We start from the raw sequence: 20,188 nt of genomic DNA on the forward strand, positions 1-20,188 counted from the left end.
TGCTACAACTCCCCAGCCCGGGGCCCGGCCGCACCTGCATCGCCCCGGGAGCAGCCCCAGGTCAGTGCTGGGATTTTACCCCCATGGAAGTTGCTCGCAACCATCGGGCAGGGGGAAAGAGAAAGCCACCCACCCCAATCCCAGCGTGCTGCTACTGAGTTCTGGCCTGGCCGATTAGATCGCAGCCGCCTCCCCCAGCTGCCATCTAGAGCACCCAGCTCGACCAGGGTTCAGGTGACTATTTGAAGAGCACAGGCATGATGTTAACCCTTTCAGTGCTTCAATCCTCCCTCGAGTGAGAGAAAGGCACAAGATGCAAGCATATAAAGGAACAGCATGAAGACATCAAGGTCAGTGAGGAAGAAGTTAAGTCCCAGATGGGAGGGGTGAGGAGATGCCTTGTTTTGGAGCTGAAATCCTCTTGTAAGCTATGGAGAAAGGACTCTTTCCTTATAACACATGAAACTATGGGGAGATGAAAGTGTTAAAATTGATATTGAGCAAAAGCCTCCATGCTAAGATAAGCAGATGTTGAAATAGCTGTGATCCCATTAGAAGTTTGAACAGAGAAAGAGAGGAGTAGTTCCATGCTTCCAGGAGAAGAAGAAGAAGAGTATTTCTGTTCCCAGGGATGAAGATTATTTTAGAGATAGATAATGGGAACTTTTGCCTTTGAACAGCTCATCTTTAAAACAATACCCTATAAGTCAGCATGGCCCATCGACAAGCTGTGGGAAGGCTTGTGGAAATGGGAAGGATTTCATGATGGCAGGGTTCCCCGGGTGGCTGCTATTTGTGACAAAATTGAGAGCCATGAGAGAACTGTTTTTTCCTCTTGTGGAGAAGTCTCCATAACCTTAACAAGAAGGACTTCTCTTCCTCAGTGAACAGAAAAAAGACTATTTTAGAGGTGGTAAACTGACGTGAAATTTTAGGTTTGGTTTCTTTACATTGTCAGTGGGAAAGAAAAGGTTGTGGGGGAAGGAGAAGTGTTCTGAAGGGTTTGTTTTGGTTCTTTCTTTTTTCCCCTTCTAGTTATTTTTAATAAAATTTTCTTTATACCCTTTTAAATTTTGAGCCTGCTTTGCCTTTCTCCTAATCATATCTCAGAGCAGGAAGTGAGTGTATTGGTGATGGGCCAGCACTGAACCCGCCACATTCTTTGGTGCATTGGCCAGAAAAATCTCAAAACTGGGGAAATCTTAAATTGGCGAACCAAAACTACTACATGAAATTGGTGTTTCTGTCCAGTTTCAAACTGAAACTGAAATAGAGATTTTTGGAGTTCACTTAACAAAATGAATTAAGCATTTATATTTTAGCTTGTAGAGTTATGTGTTGAATTTTAACCTTTTACTTAAGAAACCTCTGCCTGGTACAAAGGGCATAGGAAAATGCAAATTTTTGAAGCCTCTTGCATAAAGAACAATACCAGAGGGGACCGAGGGTGCAAAGAGCCCAGATAAAGAAGCTCTGCTGTCTCCAATCCTATCAAGACTGACAGACTACTCAGATAAGCACCAAAGGACCAAAAGTGCACGCGCAGAGAGGAAAAGTTCAAAAGTTCAGTCATGAGGAAGACCACGATCTTCAGCCCCAGACACCCCCAAGAGACCCCCGTGCAACCACCACAGCAAACCACGCATGCCCAGAAGGGTGTGGACCTATTTAGCATGAGAAGCAAGGACAGGCGGGGCCAGGGGTTGAATATGCATGGCAAAGTTGTGTAATGTATTGCATATGGAACACCTTTGGGAATAAAGGTGTGGGTCAGACTAAGGCTCAGGGCACAAGTTTTCGGAGAGCTATATCACTTGTGCCAGGCGCTGACAATACAAACCCACTTCATAACTACCCCAGGTTGTGGAGTCTATTTATTTATTCCATGTATTGCTTCAAAACCGCCAGATAGTCATTAAATACAGGAATAGCCCTTGGCTTTGTATATACAGCAATGCAACAGGGAGATTGTACATAATGCTTTGTTGGAAGCAACAGCCAGTTTTCCTCCTGTTTTTCTGTCTCATTCTTCTAAGAGATTCCTATCATTTGCACATACTTAATCCCATGTCAGCTGTTAATATCCACTTACAACACTTGTTGCTTGGTCCCCAACTGTCCTGTCCAGCCCATTTTGAAATTGTATTTAATTTCCTTCTGCTAGGCAGACATCTTGTGCTGGATACAGGGCCCTGAAAAAATGTGAGGTCTTGCCTTTGATGCATGTTAACGGGTTGAGGATAAATCTAGAAGGGACCACTGGCTTTCAGTTCATCTGTGAAGTTTATGTTACAGGTACTGTGGCCTAAACTGTTAAACTGTTTGCTAAGTTTGCTAAACCACAGCAATTTCTGAAAGGCCCCAAAGGCTTGCTAGAAATTGCCATGTTCTGAGAGTAGCTACAGATGGGCAGAGATGATGCTGCAAGTACCCTGAAGGTGGGAAACAGAGCTGATAGCAGAACAGGAATGTGCTGAGGCAGCAGCTGTATTATTTCTCCTAGAAACTCCAATCACTCCCAGGTGACTTGGCTTCATGGGTTTCTTGTTTATCCTCTGTGTTTCCTGGAACATGTGTGATGTTTTTCCCCTTTGCACTAGTATCTCTTTCTTGGAGCTGCAAACCAGGCCCAAGTATTCTCATAAATCCTTACACCATGCAGGGAAAGTCAGAGATGATGATCCCTATGTATGCAATAAATTCAACATGGTATTCTCATACAGCCCTATTAAAAATCCTGCAGGCTTTTTAGGATGTGATGTGTGTGGAGTGTACATGATATGTTTTACATACAGCTGTTACACTCTGAAACGTCCTCCTGCGACTTTTTCTCAAGAGTGGTGTAATCTTACATAATGAAAAACCATTTCTACTTTATGGGTTTGCCTCTGCTCAACCTATAAAGTAGCAGGAAAAAAGTAATTCAGATTCAAATATTCAGAATCCATTAAAGTCATCCTGCAGTAATTTCTTCCTTGTTGCAGATAGAGCATTTTAAAAGCATGAAATAACATGCATGGTGGTTATATCTTGTCTCTGAGAAATTTAGTGGTTTGTGCTGACAACAAAAAGTTGGCAGAGTAACCCATTGTACAGGTGGTCCTATTTAAACATCTCTCAAGCATGTTCATAGGGGAGAGCAACTTACAGTAAATTAACAAAGCTAGAGAACTTATCTCTGAATGAGTGTGTGATCATTTATAGAATCGTAACATGACAGAATGGTGTGGGTAGAGGCAGTATGAAGGATTTTTTGCTGCTCTGCATGATGATAGATTAGTAATATTATTAGGCTTTGCAGAGTTATAGTGACATGTAGAGGCCTGTTATGCAAGGTTCCATTTGCAGTCTGTGTAGTACAAATGTTCCGGCTTGTGTCTTCTTACATTTGTGCATGTTACATGTATTCTGGAACAAGTAATGATTTTCCAGTCCCTTAGATTTTGGATGGCCACTAAAAACTGTCTGAAAGGTCATTATTTTCAAGTGCCACAGATGTCTAAGTGAGGCATCTGTCAATAATGTGTTGTTATTGAGAAATGATGAAGGCTATTCTGACATTGAGTGGTGCCCAAGAATGCATGTGATATCTGAGTGCAGGCTGTGCTACTGCATTAATTACTCTGATATTCCACAGTGAGAATATCAGAATTATTTTTTTTTTACCTTTCTTTACACTGGGGCTGAGCAGTTTGACAAAAGTGCCTTTGAAATTGAGGTGAAAACTAGAAAAAACATGATGTATGTATGTATTGATGTTAAGTGTTTTGCAGCCTAAGACAAGGCATTGCTAGAGAATGGGAACATCCCAGCCATGGTAAAAAGAAACAACTGTCAGTAAAAACTTCCGTGGGAAGATTTTACTTTTGCTCTTGATGTTGGTTTGCCTCACGTGAAAGCTGAAGACATTCAAGATAGTGAAATCATGCTTCATTCTAATAATGAAAATGACAAATAATAGATATATCAAATCTGTGTGAAAAGATTTTATAAAATGTTTGGATTTCCATCAGACAACCACCCCCTTACAAATTTTTCAGTTTAGAATTGGAATTCTGAAAATGTAATTTCTTTGCAAAAAATATATTTCTTAAAATTATAAATGTTTTCCAGGAATTGAAGGCTAGGATCAGTAATTAGTAATACATACCTCTGTGTTACAAAAATTTTACACTGTTACCCCAAAAAAACTCATGGTATGTGTGGTAGTCTAGAATGTATGTGATGACATAGACCACTGAATATAGAGAAGAAGAAAAAGTAAAAAATAATTTAAGATCTTTGAAATTAGGCTCCTTTTTTCCTGCAATGTGAAATCTGGTAGGTCAGCCATTAATTTGTGGCTGCAGCACATTCAGACCACAGGACCAGACTCAGAGCAGGTTAGGAAAATGTGTAATATGAGCACAGGTCCTGAAGATGCTATGCAGTTAGCCTGGCTTACCTTTTTCTTTGGCCTACTTTATGTGCTAACATGGACTTTGTCCACCTCTGTTTGGGTACAAATTTTAGGTACACTTCCAGTACAGATTTGTCTGTATGCACCAGACTGCACATTATTTTATTCAGGACTTAATAAGTAGTTTCTGGAAAACAGAATGAAACAACCTTCAGCAGAGACATCTCCAACAAAGCTCCTTGGAAGTCCCTTCTTGGAAGGCTGCAGGGCTACTTCTACTCGGTACCTCTCTTGCCAAAGGTTTTTATTTCCCAATCTGTAGTCTTAATGTAGGATTTAAGAGAGCCTGCTTTTTGTGCCTCTTGTTCCCTGCCCCAGTTGTTCATTTGTGTTAGGAGTTAGATATTGACATTTTTCTGTGGCTTCTGTACAGTTCTTGCACTGACTACAAAAGCAGTGCACATCTCTTTCCACATCCTATGCACTGCTCAAAAAAAGTCCCTTCTGCTGGTTTTGTAAGATGCTGGATACCGGATCCTGGGAAGACTACTCTGGTGGTAGTCCTTTTCTGTTTATAGGCTGCTGAGGAATGGAGAAATGGAAATTTTTGAAAAGCTCTGGAATGCCAGGTACCCTGAAACTCCCAAGACTGATGAAGAGCCTGGTTTCCTTCCTACTGCATTTCAAAGACTTGTACAGCTCTTGCATCTATAAATTGTAAACATTTGGCCAGAAATTTCCTAGTTTATGTACCACAAGGTGGCTGGGATAGCATCATGTTTGAACAAGAAGAAACTCACAATGAGGCTCACAATACAAATCATGATTTGTATTTCAGAGATGCAGTTCAGTCTCAGCATAATGCAAACAGTTTTGTGCTGAGATTTTATTTAACTAGCTGTCTTTCTACAGATGAATATTTAGTTGAAAACAAAGTTTATTGAAAAGTTGCTACTAGTTTTTTCTGGCTAGTATACTGAACCCTTATGCATGTAGGAATTGAGAATAACACATGATGTGAAATATAAAGTGTCTAACAGCTATCCTAACAAAACAAACCAAAAACCCTAAAAAAATCCCACCAAATCAATTGTGGCCAGTCATTTGAAAAGGATGGATTTGCTTCTACCTTAGCATGATCCATCCACTTGAAATTTTTTGTTAATTTTTCCCAGTTTTGTGACTCTGTGGCTTCCAAGAGTGCTGAAAGAAGTGGATTGATGCTCAGTTGCCTTGCATCCTTTCCTGTCAGCACATGCTGATTGATAACAGGTACACAGATGAGTGTAATCTAATTTCTTCCTGGTTGAATTGCTCCAAATTCTGCTGACCAAATAGCAGTGTCTGCCTTCTAGGAAGTAGCCTCTGACTTTGGCTGCTAAAACAGGGTATAGGTGACCTGACAGTCTGTTCCAGAGCAATGAAGGTAACAGGAGGTGCTTAGTTCTTGCATGTTTCCCTCCTAATATGGACTGAAATACTGAATTTATAGTCCACCTCACATAGGATTGCTGTGCAGTTGGCAGAGAGGAAAAGGTGTTTCCAAGTTCAGAGTTGATCCTCTGCAGGTGCCTTTCTCTGTTTCAGCTAAAGTATTTTAAAAATGATGCCAATCTTCAGTTTAAGAAAAGATAGTAACTTCAAGTAGAAAGGACCAGGTTTATGTTGCTTCATGCTAGACAATTCTTTTTAATCTTGTGAGACATTTCTGCTTTGGCTCATTTTTACACTGTACTTTTACAAGATATAAATCAGGACTATTTAGGAAGTATGCCAAAAGCTTGCGTAGCACAGAAACTCATACTGTCCTTCCTGTATCTCTTGCATAAATCTAATGACATCTGTAATTTAAACTTTCAGGAATAAAGAACAAGTACTTAATAGATACTGACTTTTTGCTTTGTTTTAATTTAACATAAGCTTTCTAGTTGATATGGATCTAATTTCCCTGTGAAAGATCAAAGAAATAAATGTGCGTGGGCTCTGTGAATCTCTTGCCTAAACTAAATAATGAAAACTCATTTCAGTTGATCTAGACAAATCGTAGTCTTAATCTTCAATTGAGCCCAAGGAGACTGTAAACTTTGGGTATATCTCTTGTGAATGTAAGGACAGATTATGTTAAATCACGTTGTGAATACATACTGCAAAGAACAGATTATGAAGAATTTTTGGGCAAGTAAAGCAGACAGGTGATCTATATCACTTTCAAAAAGACATAGATATCACTCTTCTGGAAATAGCATTTAAAATTTAGACAGACCTTTGGGTTTTGCTTCTTTGTTTCACAATACTTAACACAAACTGTGTAATACTGAATCGGACTCAGAGTATGCAGTAATTTCATATCTGTAACAGCTTTTTCTTTCCCTCTTTCAAGGATTTATGAATTGAGTAAGGTACAAGTTTTCAATCTTTCATTCTGTCAGAGGATGTGAGGAGGTCAACAGCAGTATGTGCAAGAATGTCAATTGGTGGTGTTATAAATGAATCAGTCAATTTAATAATTAAAGGAATTTATTAAAGCAAATCAAAGTAAAACTGTAAAAACCACAAGCAAATCAGCACTGAACCAGGCAATTTGTGCTGGGTGAACTGGGTCAGGACTATGCAGCTCCGTACCCCTTGCAGTTCACAAGGTACAGATTTGTCAGGGTCTTTTTTTATACTGTTTCCAGACTTAGCAGGATTCTGGGGGGGTCCTCCTGTTTACTTTTGTCCTTTTTAACATATTAATGCATGTTCTTTTCTTGTGGTGCTTCTAAACAGAGGTTTTCCTGGAATACTCTGAATGCTGATATCCTGTTACAAGATAATCCCTCAAATATCTTGTTCTGGTGACGAATATTCATCTTATCTTTCACTGCATATCTTCTAGACAGAATAATCCTTCAGAATAACCATCTTTTGAGACAGGAATTCATCCTGTGTATATTGCTCTTTCCCATCACTTGGTTCCGTTTAAAAGGATACTGTATTGTTTTTTAGTCCTGAGCTCGAATATATTCTAAATTATATATCACAGTGGTTTGTGAGAAAATCTCCCTCTCTCACTTACAGGCTTTAAGGATAGTAGCAGGAAGAATTTGCTGATACTTTGTTGTCATAGTTTTTATTAAACTTTGGGGGTTTTTTTCAGTAAATAGACATAAGTTGCAAAAAGTGAGAAGGCTTTTCTTGAGCAAGATTATCTTGACTGAAGCTCATTTTATCAGTTTGGTACTTTTCAATGGCTCAGTCATCCACTTTTTTGGGCAAGTGAATAAACTAATGATACAAAAAGGTGAGTTTTGTACTATTTCTGCTAAAGGTAAAAGAACAGACTTAGTGCCTAAGTCTTTGTGCATTTACACAAAGATTTATCTTGTTAGTTCTGATATAAACAGGGATGCACCAAAACATCAAAAAAGGTAGTACAAAGGGTAACACTATTGTCTTAGTTTAAGACAATTTACAGGGTGAGGTCTCTGAAATTAGTTGCTTCCCCTTCTCCCCTTTTCACTAATAAGGAGAGACAAATACGAAGAGAAACAAGTGGAAAAAATTAAGGTTTACTTAACGAAAACAGCAATAATCAACAAATACACAAGCAAACGATTCAAAGCCCACGCACAAATGCAAAGGAGATCCCCCTAATTGTCCTGGGGAACAGACAAAATGGTGGAAAATCCCCTCCCTGGGCCACGCAGCCGAGAGAGAATGAAGGAAACAACACAGCAAACAAGCCTCCGTTATTCCAAAACTCCCTCCCTCCCCTGCTCCACCAAACGAATAACCAACGGGGAAGAGGAACAAAAAAAAAATTGGAAAAACTATTTTTGTCCAAAAGCAGTAAATGCTGCCGTGCTGCCCGCTCCATGCTGCCCACCAGGGGCTCTCCCTAGCGCGGCACGGCTGCTGGCAGCGGCTGGAACTCGTGGAGTGGCTCTGACCTCCGGTGTGCTGGCTGCGGGCGACAGCAGGCAAGTCGGTCCCCTCTGCAGCAAATGGCCTACGGCAGCGGCTGAAGGGATTTTGAAATGTTTGAGAGCCCGGAAAGAAGGGAAAAGAGAGCTCCATGTTTCTATCCCCTGTTTTTAAAGGCACGAAGCACCCCTCCAAGTTTTGTGAAATGGGGTAAAACACAGAGGTTCTGCTTCCGACTCCAAACCTTAAAGAAACAATAAACAAACTTGTGCGGGTTAATGTAGAGGAAGATTTTTGGGTCAGCCCTAATGCTAAACTCTGCCTACTATTTCTGTAACTAGGACAACGATTGATTTAAAATGCTATGTCATAACATATTTTGCTGAGGTTTTTCTCCTGTCTCTATCTCCAGACATGGAGAACACAGACACCTACACGTGAGCTAGGTTAGACATATTTGTATCCTGTCCAGTCAAAGCATTTCCAGTGCATGATTATCTGGGTTACTTCAGATACTTTAGGGTTGACTCCCAAGGTGGTTATTTTTCTCTTTTGATTATTAATAGGAGTCAAGACATTTAGTTCAGATTTAGGTGTGTTTTTACAGACAGGCTAATTCAACCTTCTCGTATAATTTCATTAATTTGGAATAATAATTGTGATTTATAATTCTGCATGCAGGTTGGTCAGGACAAAGGAAGCTGTTCTTTCCATAGAAACTACAGCCCATGCGTTGTTCCTCAAGAAAATGAAAATATTTTCAACACAATATTTGCTTTTTTCACGAAGTCTGGCAGAAAAGTATTGGTAAGAAACAGTACCGTTTATGGCACCACTTGAACATACAGCATATTTAACAAAACATTTTGCATGGTTTGGCATGCTGATCTGAAGCAGATAGTTCATTATGGAGCATATATAACAATACTGATGATGTGCTGGGGGGACATTTAGTGATTGTAACTGTCTGTTTTTTAAAAGTAAATAGGAAGTTTCAGGAAGTGCAGTAGAAAGGGATTTAGCTGAAATGGCAGCACACACTTGGTAACCAGAGCCTTTGCTCCCATGTTCTGTCAAAGGCATATGGGGGCAGTGGGTCACTGCGCTGTACTTGGTGCCTGGCTCAGCAGTTCTATAGAGGACTGAGTTTTACCTGGCTTGCTTTCATGTAGGCATCTGTAGCCAGCTACCTTTGGGTCTTGAAAGTTGCTATTTCAGTGCAAGAGTGCTGTATTATAGCAGTTATATAACTTGGTTTTCTGGTGTGTTTTCTGTTTATAAATTATCATTGAATTTTCCAATTTATCATTTAATTTTTACCTCCTTTGCCTAACAACTTTTTCCATATTTCCTGTAGGACTGTGAAAGACCAGGGAGATCTTGTTTAATTATACACTGCAACATAAGCTCACTACCTAAAGCAGAGTCCTGTGATATAAATATCTACATGCTGCTGAATACTGAGATACTCAAGAAGGTACATGGTCTCCTTGTAGGTTGTCTTCAATGCCAATTTAAGTGTGCTTATGTGAACCAAAACTTCCATTTCTTCCTCTTTACTGCTGTGGGAAAAATAATCATGATATCAAAGAAAGATCTACTTATTAACAGTGTGTATGGAGCTGTTCGTCTTAGTTCTTACCCATTACCCATTAAGATAGAAATAAATTTAGTTCAGCAAGTTTTACATTGAAAAATGACAAATGAGACCCCTAATTGTGTGTATGGTGTTTAGGCTAGAGATTTCTGAAAATCTAATTGATTTCTGAAAGTTTTCATTCTAAAAAATGTAAGTGAATGTAAAGCTATGTATTTTCTTCCTGTGTAAACAGAGACATGGCACTATTTTGTCATTTTTACTTTAAATTATTATTCAAAGAAGCATCATGACCACATTAATGCTGAGCTTAACATTTGTGGTAAGAAACAAATGGTTGCCAGTTAATTTCTGTCTTCTCTGCAGCTGCTGAATGAGACAGCAAATATTTTAAAATTTTTGTGATTTACTGCATTTTGACCTGTGTTCCTTTACTTACAAAAATGCTGACTCTAATTCTGGCAAGATACTGTAAGATTATGAGGGAATATGATAATTGGAGGAGAAAGCTGATAACATAAACCTATTAAAATAAACCTGTCTTTCATAGTTGTTAGATTAAAAGCATCAGAGAGAGCCCTTATTAGAAAACAGTTGCTAAAGTAATTAATAGCCTTGAGATTTTCCAATTGAAACCAGCAAGTCTGTTAATGTTTGTTCATATTTGAAAACAGGAAGTACAGGCATGGCTGGAAGTTTCAAGTATTTGTTACATGCTTATAGAAATGCTGAAATATATAAACAAGTAACAGAGTGCATGCAAAATATGCTTCTGGGAAATTCAAACCTGGGAATAGCCAGGATTCATCCCATCTGCTGGGTCCCTTCTAAGATTACTTTTAGCAACACTAAAAGTGTTTACACATGTTTGAGTATCACCAGTGCATGCCGTTTTCTACTTATTACATACTCTTCCCAAGGCAAACCGCATACAAGGGAGTAATCTGTAAGATTAAATGGCATTTTATTGAAATGTGCCTGTTAAAATGCAGCAGGCATTTTATTGGAGAAATACATATCAATGAGAGGAATTGTACAGTGAATAATTAAGATATTTGCCATGCACAGATTCAAATAAGAAGTTCTCCCCCTGGGATATATTGTAGCTTATTCCAGTTTCTGTATATAATTTTTCTGTTCACTTGAAAAACAAATTGGAACATTTTTGACAATTAATATTGAGCCTGCCTGTGTCATTGGAAATTCTCTGTCTTGCTTTCATGGTAAATGTGGAAAATATTAACAAACCAAGTACAAAGTATGTGTTTAAAGTCTAACATACCTGATTTTGCTATAATCTGAAATAATGTGCTCAGGTATATCTGTCTGTTATGAGCATAAAGTATATTTTTTCAAAGCAGAGTTGTAACCAGGCTGGTACTTAACTGCCAACCTAGCCTTTACTAAGCGTTGTCTGGGTGTTTTTATTATACTGGCAATTGTTTGATGGTTTGTTGGGCATTTTTTGACAGGGGGATTAGTGCTTTTGTTGTTGTTAAGTCCAGTTCTTCCTCTTTTTACTTCTCAGGACAGTTCATCGGTCATCCAGTTTGTCACAAGGGCAAGGCTGCAGGTGGACCATGACCTCAGAGTTGTGGAGGTGCCCAATGGGAACCCAGAAGAAAAACCAGTGAGTATACAAACCTAAAGAGAAATGTTTCCTTATCCCAGTGGGCTGGAAATCACTGAGAGCTCTATACAAACTGGAATTTGTGCCTGGGCTAACCCACAAGAGTGCCCAGACTTTGTCTGACTAGACTAACAGTACTGTGAGCTGTGTTTTTGTGGTTTGGCTCTCTGTGATAACCATGTCAACAGAGTGAATGATGTTATGTCAAACCAGACATGTGTTGTACTAGCTAAAATACTCTTGAGGTATTAATGCAGAAATTAAGTTTAGGTCCTGATTTAGGGTTAACATTTGCTTTAATCTAATTCAAATTTCCCTTGAAAACCTAGAAGAGACTTGAAACCTCAGCAATGTCTTTTCACATGTGCCAGAATGAAATATGTAGAAGCATTAATGCTATTTTGGGAGCTGTGAAAATGCAAAAAGGTGTCTAAACTTTCAGAAATTAATTTAACTTTTTTTTCTTGTGCTAAGCTGGTAAAAATCAAGTACGAGCTAATACCACATATTGCGTTGATCTTCCTCTTCCTTCTGAGTCTCCTACCTTTTTGGTGCCATTGGTCTTCCTTCCTTCTGTTATCCAAAAGTCTGGCAGTTCACTGTTACCGCTGTGTCTCAGTGTCCATTCACCTGGCTGGCACCACCCAGTTCACAGCCTCTTGTCTTGGGCTTCTACCAAGGGCTCAATCTGCATTTAAATCAGCAACTCAATCTACAGCTATTTGCACCAGATGTATCCCACAACAATCATGTCTGTAACTGTAGTCTTGAATTTCTATTTCATTAGACCTGTCAGAAAAAAATGACAGAATCTTCTTTTTTCCCTTCTGTTTTCTTTTCTTTGTCAGGTTTCTGTACCATTCTATACAATAGGCTTGGTTAAAATGAAAAACATAGTTAGCCATAGTTAGCCATTGCTGGGAATGTGCCTTATAAGTGGCCTCCATTCCTGAGTGTTAATACATTCCTTGGCCTCTCCTTAGTTCTACAGCTTGCACAGAACATATCTTGCAACTGTATGGCAAAATTTCATTAATGACTTTTGAGAAATGATGGTCACTTTTAAAATTTCAAAGGTTTATTAAATCTTAACAAAAATACAACAAAGGGCTGAATAAGGTGCTGAGAGTCTCTGTGACCAGCAGTCACATGCTCATTTATAAAATGGATGCTCTGCCTTCTATACTCTTGGCCCCTCCCAAAGTCTTGTCAGTCAAGTCCTTCTCTGCCATCCATTGGTGGAGATCACTTTCTTACAACTTGATTGGTGGTCAGGTGTTACCATGCCACACCTCCTAGTAACAAGGTTACCGTCGTCTAAATGCCCCGACTAGTGACAACAATATAAGGAAGAAGGGAAAGAGGACTATGGGGAGAACATATAAAAATAACATAACTATGTATCTATAAAACTTCTCTTAATGTACACATAATATTAATCTCTTAATTGTGAGAGCCAACCATTGCATTACCCATTTATAACATGACTGAAGTAACACCTGACTGTGATACCCATATCTCAACTGAAACAGAAGAACCCAGTATCTCCATGACAAATATTTTCAACTGTAAAAGGTCTTAGAATATCTAAAAATGATAGGCACACTGTAAAATGTGTCAGATTGCTATTTTTTAATGTTCAAACTTAGAAATGCTTTTTTTTCTAGGAATGCAGGCTCTGCTGTATTTCATTGTTATCTAATGCTTAGAGAAAAAAAAAGAAAAGAAAATTAGGCAAAAAAATAAGTTTCCTTTCCTATTCTCAGAAAGCCTTTCATCAAGCCTTGAGTTGCATTATGAAGTGCACTGTGTGTGTGCTGGAAAGCTGTCTTAAGCTTCAAAAAAGAGCTTGCTTCCAATTCCTGGGAAGCCCTAGCAGTAAAAGAGCATGCTTGATATGTTGTAGCCATGTAACATTAATCTGTAGTTTCAAATATTTTCTTATATGAGTGCCATTTCCTCTCTGTTTTATGGTATTTCCATATGCCAGCTTTAGTATTGCTGTATGTTTTGCACAGGGTCATGTTCAGGCAAAAATTTAAGATATGGCTTGGCTCAAGGTATTAATTTTTCTGTGTTCTCTTCTTGTGGAATGCGGAAGGGAAGAGTAGTTGTTGCAAGCCACAACTATTTAGCTGGAAAGAGAGACTGGAGAAAGAAAATGTCATCGTTCAGCCTCCTCTTTTCCTTTTTAAAGCTCATCCTGTACTCTTCATTGACTAGAGACTGCTATACTATATCCATTTGGATAGCAGCTCCTTCTGTACAGTTGTGCATGGACTTCCTATGAGACTGTTTATGACAGTGTTCCCTAATATTTTTTAGACACTTTATCAAGCGAATGTTGAAAAGGCCTTTTTGCTTTCTATGGCTAAATGTGGGATTATTATCACATTTAATTTTTTTTTAGGACGAGGTACCATTATTTCAATTGGCGCTTTTACATTATAGTGTATAGTATGAGAGTGCAAATCCTCTATAAAGAAGATAAATTGAGATGGAAGACAAATGGAAAAGGAAGGCTGGTATTTTTTATGATAGTATAAGAAATATATAGTGGATCACCCATATAAACACCAGCTCTGTGAGAAACTTCAACAGACAATTTTTAAGAGAGATACAAAAGTGTATGTGAGTATCTCTAAGTTGGGTAGCAGGCTATCTTTGAAATTAACCCATTTAAAAAAAAATATGCATTGGTGCAATTCTCACAAATAATTTCTCTGGATTTGGATATGATTTTATGTGATTTTTAATTATGTATTTTTGATTCTGGTCACAACAGGCTACTTTTATTTCCAGCTCAGTCATTCTAGGTTTAATGCATACCCCGGGTAACCAAAATGTTACTGTAACCCCTATCTATCTATGCCCAAAATTGTTACTGTCTCTTTAAGACCCCTGCATCAGAAACCAGAATGGGGAGGTGGTGCCCAGGGTTTTTTAAAAATTAGGACAGCTGGACATCTCTCTCTCTCCCTGTTTGGCTTGCCTCTTGGCCTTTTCTTGCCTCTACTTGCAACAGTAACAAGTGGAGAATCTACACTTTGCAATCAGAAACTGTTTCAGAGTGTTTCAGAGTTTACTGTTATTTTGCAAAAACTGTGGACAAGACTGAGCCGGAGCTGGTCTGGTCCCAGGCCACCACCCACCAGTGCTGAAAGTCTGTTCTTCCTACCCTCCTCTTCCATCAGAGTAGGAACCCAAGGCAGCTACACCAAAACTGGCAGAGTTCAGCAGGTGGCAGCAAGTGGGAACACTGATCCCACACACCCCGGTAATATCTATCTGCCGCTAGTACTGCTTCAAAAGCTCCTACCTTCATGGGAGGGTTTGCTGCCATTTTCCCTTTGTCTTTAGAACCACACACTCAGCTGTGGCGGGCAGCATCTTAGGATGGGTCACTCTGCAAATTCAAGTTTCTCTGTCTCTGGTGGGGGTCTGTGAGATTTAGCAATTTTGTATCTAGTGATTGTTTACTGTTACTTTTTTGCCTGTGGCTGTTTTGCTTGCTAGTGAACTGCTATTTTTTTCACTTATATCTACTAGTATTCGATTTCTTCTTATTGGTGGAAAGGGATTGGTTAACACTAAGGGGGAGAACTCATTGTAGAGTGTTTCCCTTTAAATTGTCTTAAACCAAGACAGTGCAACACAGGCAAGTGGTTGTCCTCCATGGGTTTTTTGTGCTGAGAATTTAGGTATGTTTGTGTTTGCAATGATAATATATTTTGGAGAAAAACAATAGCAAAGAAAAAACTTACAAAGTAAGTTTATGGTTGTGAAGACTTGGAAGGTGTCTTTATATGCATATTCTATGCAAAGAGATTTTAATATATATTCATAAACCTAAGCTTTAGCTGTCTGCCTGCAGCATGGAGGACTCCTGACTTTGGTCTGTTCTCCATGTCTGTGTTGTGTCCAGCCTGTGGTACTGGACAGTGTTCATGATGTTCCAGTTGTTTTTTTTAATGCATGTGGGAATACCTCTTCCACTCAGAAATCCACCACCAACGTCTCATTTTTTAGAAACACTCAGCATTTTAAGGCACCAGTTCTCCCCAGCTTGCCTTTTTAATACCTGGATGGAGCTTTCTCCAGCAGCTTTGCAGCCTCCTTGCCAGCAAATTATTTGCTGCCGTATTGTTTTTGTCATTTTAAGTTATTAATTTGTTTTGCCTTTCCATTTCCTACTATAATATTCCTTTTATAGATTTTCTTGTCTGTACACTGCAGTCTGTCAGGTAGAAACGTACACTTGGGTAAAGGAAGAAAATACACAATAACAATAAATTACAGTTAATTTCCCAGGGATAGAGACAAGCAGGTTGCAAGGAAATGTCAGGTTTGTATTTTTTAAGAAAATACTGCTTTTCTTAGTTTATGTAAATAAATAAATAAATATGTAAAAGGCATGTATATGCATATATGTACAGACATAAAGGAGAATAGTGTCTTTAGTGGTGAACTCCCTCCAAGCATAACAGTACTTGAATGGAAAAGTCAACCAGCAATGCAGTGTAGTTTGAAAAAACAGAAATAATCTAGGTAATAAATGCAGAAATAGAATAGCATTTTTTTATAAGCCGGTGCTTCCCGTGGTGTTGTGGCTCATGAGGCAGGTGCATAAAATTCATTTAATATACATGAGCAAAAGAAAAGAAAGTTTTTCAATTTGCATTTTAAATCAGCTTTTGCTGAAATATGTTTCTTTTCTTTCTGAGTACCAGTGCAATAGCCTGTACCTCTTCTGAAAAGGGCTTTGACAGAGTATGAACTTTTAATTACATTCAAAAATTCCTACTCAGTTAACTTCTCTCTTACATGCTTTACTGAAATAAGGTGTTTTAAAACTTCTTAAAAACGAAAGTTCTCCTTCATAATTTTGTAACCAAGAAATAGCTGTCAGGATATAGCAAGTGTTTGGCACAGGAAAGAAGATTGGAAGATTAACTGGTATGTGCTCTTGTACATCTGTGTTCGACATTGCAAAAATCAGTGCTTGGGTGGAAATCTCAGTTTTTTTCCAGAAGGGCAGTGTCACAATCTGCTAGTACAAGTGGGGGTCGTGATGGTTTGTTTTACCAATCTCAGATTGCAAAAGTCACAACAGCAAGGGATTTCAGTATTAATTGAAACAAAAGCACCTTTTATTGAGTGCCCATAGCAAATGTGATAAAAGGATTAGAAAGGAGATAAAGGATAGAGAGAGAGAGAAAAGCAGGGGGGGCTAATAGCTACCAATGGAGAGACGAAAACCTTGTGGTCCAGCCAATAGATCCGTCTTGTCAGGTTGGGGAGAATCTCAAAGTCTTTGGTTAACTCAGGGGTCTTTTATATCCTTCCGCCAGGGTGGGGAACAGGATGGTATGTCGAGGGAACAGGTATAGGACAGTGGAGAATAAGTCTGTTGACAACAAGTACAGACAAGTCCAGTTCCGAACAGGACAAACCAGTCCCAGCAGTGAGCAGGACACATTGTTTCTTGGTCCAGCGAACACACCTGCAGGCAACACTTGGCAGACATCTCACTTCAGTCAGGCCAGTGCCCCTGTATTAGAATTTTAAGGCTCTCAGTCCTTGGGGGGGGACTTCAATCTCCATTCTTGACAAGCAGTCATGAGGCAAATGAGGGATCTTCGGACCATCTCTTATAGGCAGTTACCCTGTGTAAAACCTGATTGAGGTGTGAACTACATAAAGCTAAATGTCAAGCTGCATTGCCTCTTGGGCTTCCCCACTTTCAAGTCCTGCATGTACAGTGCAAAATGCAAAAGAAAAATATGTCAAGACAGCGATGTTTTTCCACGTTTTTTTCTGGCATTTTATCAGAGTCTGAAAACAAACATCTAATCCACTCTAATTTTGTAACTGTTTCACGTGCTTTCTGTGAACCAGCTGCTGCCCCTACTGCTCTCTTTGGGATATTTTGGGAACTCCACACCCCTTATCTTCAGCGTAAGTTACTCTGATCACTCCTGCCTTCTCTATAGGTCAGAGCTGTGGGAATTGTGGTGAGCTGGAGGTTGCCTTGTGCTCCCCAGCCTGTTAGCCACCCTGTAGAGGCTGTGCTGCTGGGTTGGAAAGTACAGGGAATTCAAGGTTTGCTCAAGAATGGCTTTTAGAGACTGCGCAAAGGCCAGTGGGTCAAGCAGCAGGTGGCAAATGGTGTACTTCTCTTTAGTACCAATTACTGTCTGCCTCCAACCTTCCCCCCAGGGATGGCTTGCTTCCCTTGGCACCCCGTCACTGACCGTATTGCCTTCTTTCTGATACTCCAGATACACAATATACTCTGACTACTCAGTCTGATTCAATTTGGGTTTGGCTTCGGTTTTTTGTTGTTGGTACCTTCTTCACCAAAACTCATTGCAGTTGTTATGTATTAATGCAGGCAGATTTTGAGGACTTAAGATGGGTAGGGACATTAACATGGACAACATCCCTGCTCCTCTCCAAACTACAAAGCAATGAATGGGGCTTTTTATGCATGTGTGTTGATTCCAGACTGCTAGAAGAAACCAGATAGATAAGAAGCTGCTGTTCTACCCTATTAGCTCAAGCTGTGACTGCAAAAGCTACAACCAGGGTCTTCTAGTCAGTGTGTCTCAGACCTGAAATGTGAAAGTTTTGCTATAGAGATTACATATGATTTCATCTCTGCAGCTTTTTCTGGTTCTGTATTTCAGTAGGATGAAGTGCATATAGGTCTATTGTGCTGGAGGTTGTGATATGTTAACATTTGGTAGCTGAGAAAGAAGGCACCAGAGACTGCTTGAAAGGTCTGTTCAGTAAAGTTGGCAATACTTAAAATGTAAGGAGATTGGGTTTTTTAGAGGCAGAAAGGAAAATAAAATAAATGTCTTGTTATCTAAGAAATAGTCATAAGACCTATGTCCATAAGATGGATGCTAACCTTAGCATGTGTGTAAACTGGACTGCCACATCACATCATCTTTCCAAGCTGCTTAGAAATACATGTGTCTTACCTAAGGAAACCAGGAGCCTCCCTTGTAATGGAAAATATTACCCCCTTCCCTCCAAATTATTATGACTTTGAAATTAAGGGGCTTTCAGGCAAAGATATGAGAAAAGGAATAACAGGTCTTTACTAATGTGTGTATGTATAACAAGGCAAACATCAACAACAATGTTAACGACAACAAACATGAACAGAAAACCCAATAAACAATCTCTTCCCACTCTTTAAGCGATTTCCCATTTGGTATAGTTATGATCACAACCAGCAGGGGCGCTGTTCCCAGACAGGCAGGGCAGGTGCTATGATTCCCCCGCGGCTGCAGGGGGCGCTGTGGCACGCGTTTCGGCCGTCTCGCTCCACGTGGTAATGGCGGATGCAGCCAGCAGACAGGGATGGAGAAGGGGCTTCCCTTACAAACTCACTCAGCTGATCCTTCTGCCCCTTCTGGATAGCAAAAGGAGCTGTAGCAGGAACCTCAGAGTGGCAAACTGGGAAGACAGGGATGAGCAAAATCCTGGAGTGGTAGATGAGATGTATCAGAAGCTCAGCAGCTGTAGCTGGAACTGTGGAGCATCACTACAGGGCAGGAGTGTCAGTTACAGTGTAGCAAAGAAACCTCAGGAGCAGTGGCAAAAAACAGTGGGGGCTGGGCAGTGACTGCCAGACTCCTGAATAATGGCTCCTGAACACAGCTTCTGAAAATGGCCAGGAGTGAGAGGCTTCCTTGGATGGGAAGGGAGCTCGGGGATCCTGGGGTTTCCCCTGAAGCACCTGGGTGGATGGTGAAAGTCCTTTTTCAGTGAGGTAGGATGTAAATAAGGTCCCAGTTCAGTGGGACCTCTTTCATGAGAAGAGGCTCAGCCCACGACAGAAGCAGCAGAACCAGGTTAGGCTCCGGTGGTGGCAGCGAATTCCCTCCAGCTTAACCATCCTCCTCCAAAGCCGAGAGAGAGAGCAAGAGAGAAGGAGCTAGCAGTTGCCTCAGCCCCTTCTTTTCGCAGCCAAATTCTTGTGTTATCTCTGCCTTTCCCAGAGAAACCCCCAGGTGAAGAGAGAGAGTAGCCAGCTGGACTTCCTCCTTTGAGCTGTGGCCACTTCTTTTCTCTCTTAAGTAGCCAGTCATTATTGTCTCCTAGCAACATATATGGGGAAAAATTATTTGAGACAAAGAATCTTAAACCCCAGCAACAAGGAAGGCAGAAGGTCTTGTTTGATCTCTATTTGGTATTTCCCTTATACTGGGTGTGAGGGACAGTCTGCTGCTTAAGAAGCTCTCTGTTCAGCAAAATATATTTAAAAGTCTGACAAAGGTTTTGTGCTATTATCTGAAATGCTAAAATGATTTTTTCTTGGTTGAAGAACTGGTCCATGTTTGAGACCTATTTTGAATATTGTTATACTAGTTACAGGAATATGTTTGGATAAATATGTAGAGCTTAGTTCATGTCTATTTGCTATGTTTTCAAGTCCTGTTATCATGACACCAAAGCAAGGCCACTCACGGTCATCTTTGAAAGGAGAGGTGCCTGAGAAATATCACCCTTGTCTTCAAAAAGAGCAAGGAGGACCCAGGGAACTACCAGACAATCAGCCTAACTCAATCTCTGGAAAGGGAAAGGTGATGGAGTGTCTCATTCTGGAGGCCATCTCTATCCACATGGATGACAAGAAGGG

At 39.9% G+C, this 20,188-nt stretch overlaps 1 protein-coding gene across 1 annotated transcript in view; it reads left to right on the forward strand.

Moving 5' to 3' along the window:
* ITGA9 (integrin subunit alpha 9) overlaps nucleotides 1-20,188 on the forward strand; it is a 283,032-nt gene that overhangs the window by 222,978 nt on the left and 39,866 nt on the right. Inside the window, exons 24-26 of the mRNA XM_054001068.1 lie at nucleotides 8,987-9,112; nucleotides 9,663-9,782; nucleotides 11,431-11,532. Of these exons, the coding sequence (XP_053857043.1) occupies nucleotides 8,987-9,112; nucleotides 9,663-9,782; nucleotides 11,431-11,532 (348 nt within the window). The remainder of the gene's footprint in view (nucleotides 1-8,986; nucleotides 9,113-9,662; nucleotides 9,783-11,430; nucleotides 11,533-20,188) is intronic.

Source organism: Vidua macroura, chromosome 1 (assembly GCF_024509145.1).
Source record: "Vidua macroura isolate BioBank_ID:100142 chromosome 1, ASM2450914v1, whole genome shotgun sequence".
In the NCBI taxonomy this organism is placed as follows: Eukaryota; Metazoa; Chordata; class Aves; order Passeriformes; family Viduidae; genus Vidua; species Vidua macroura.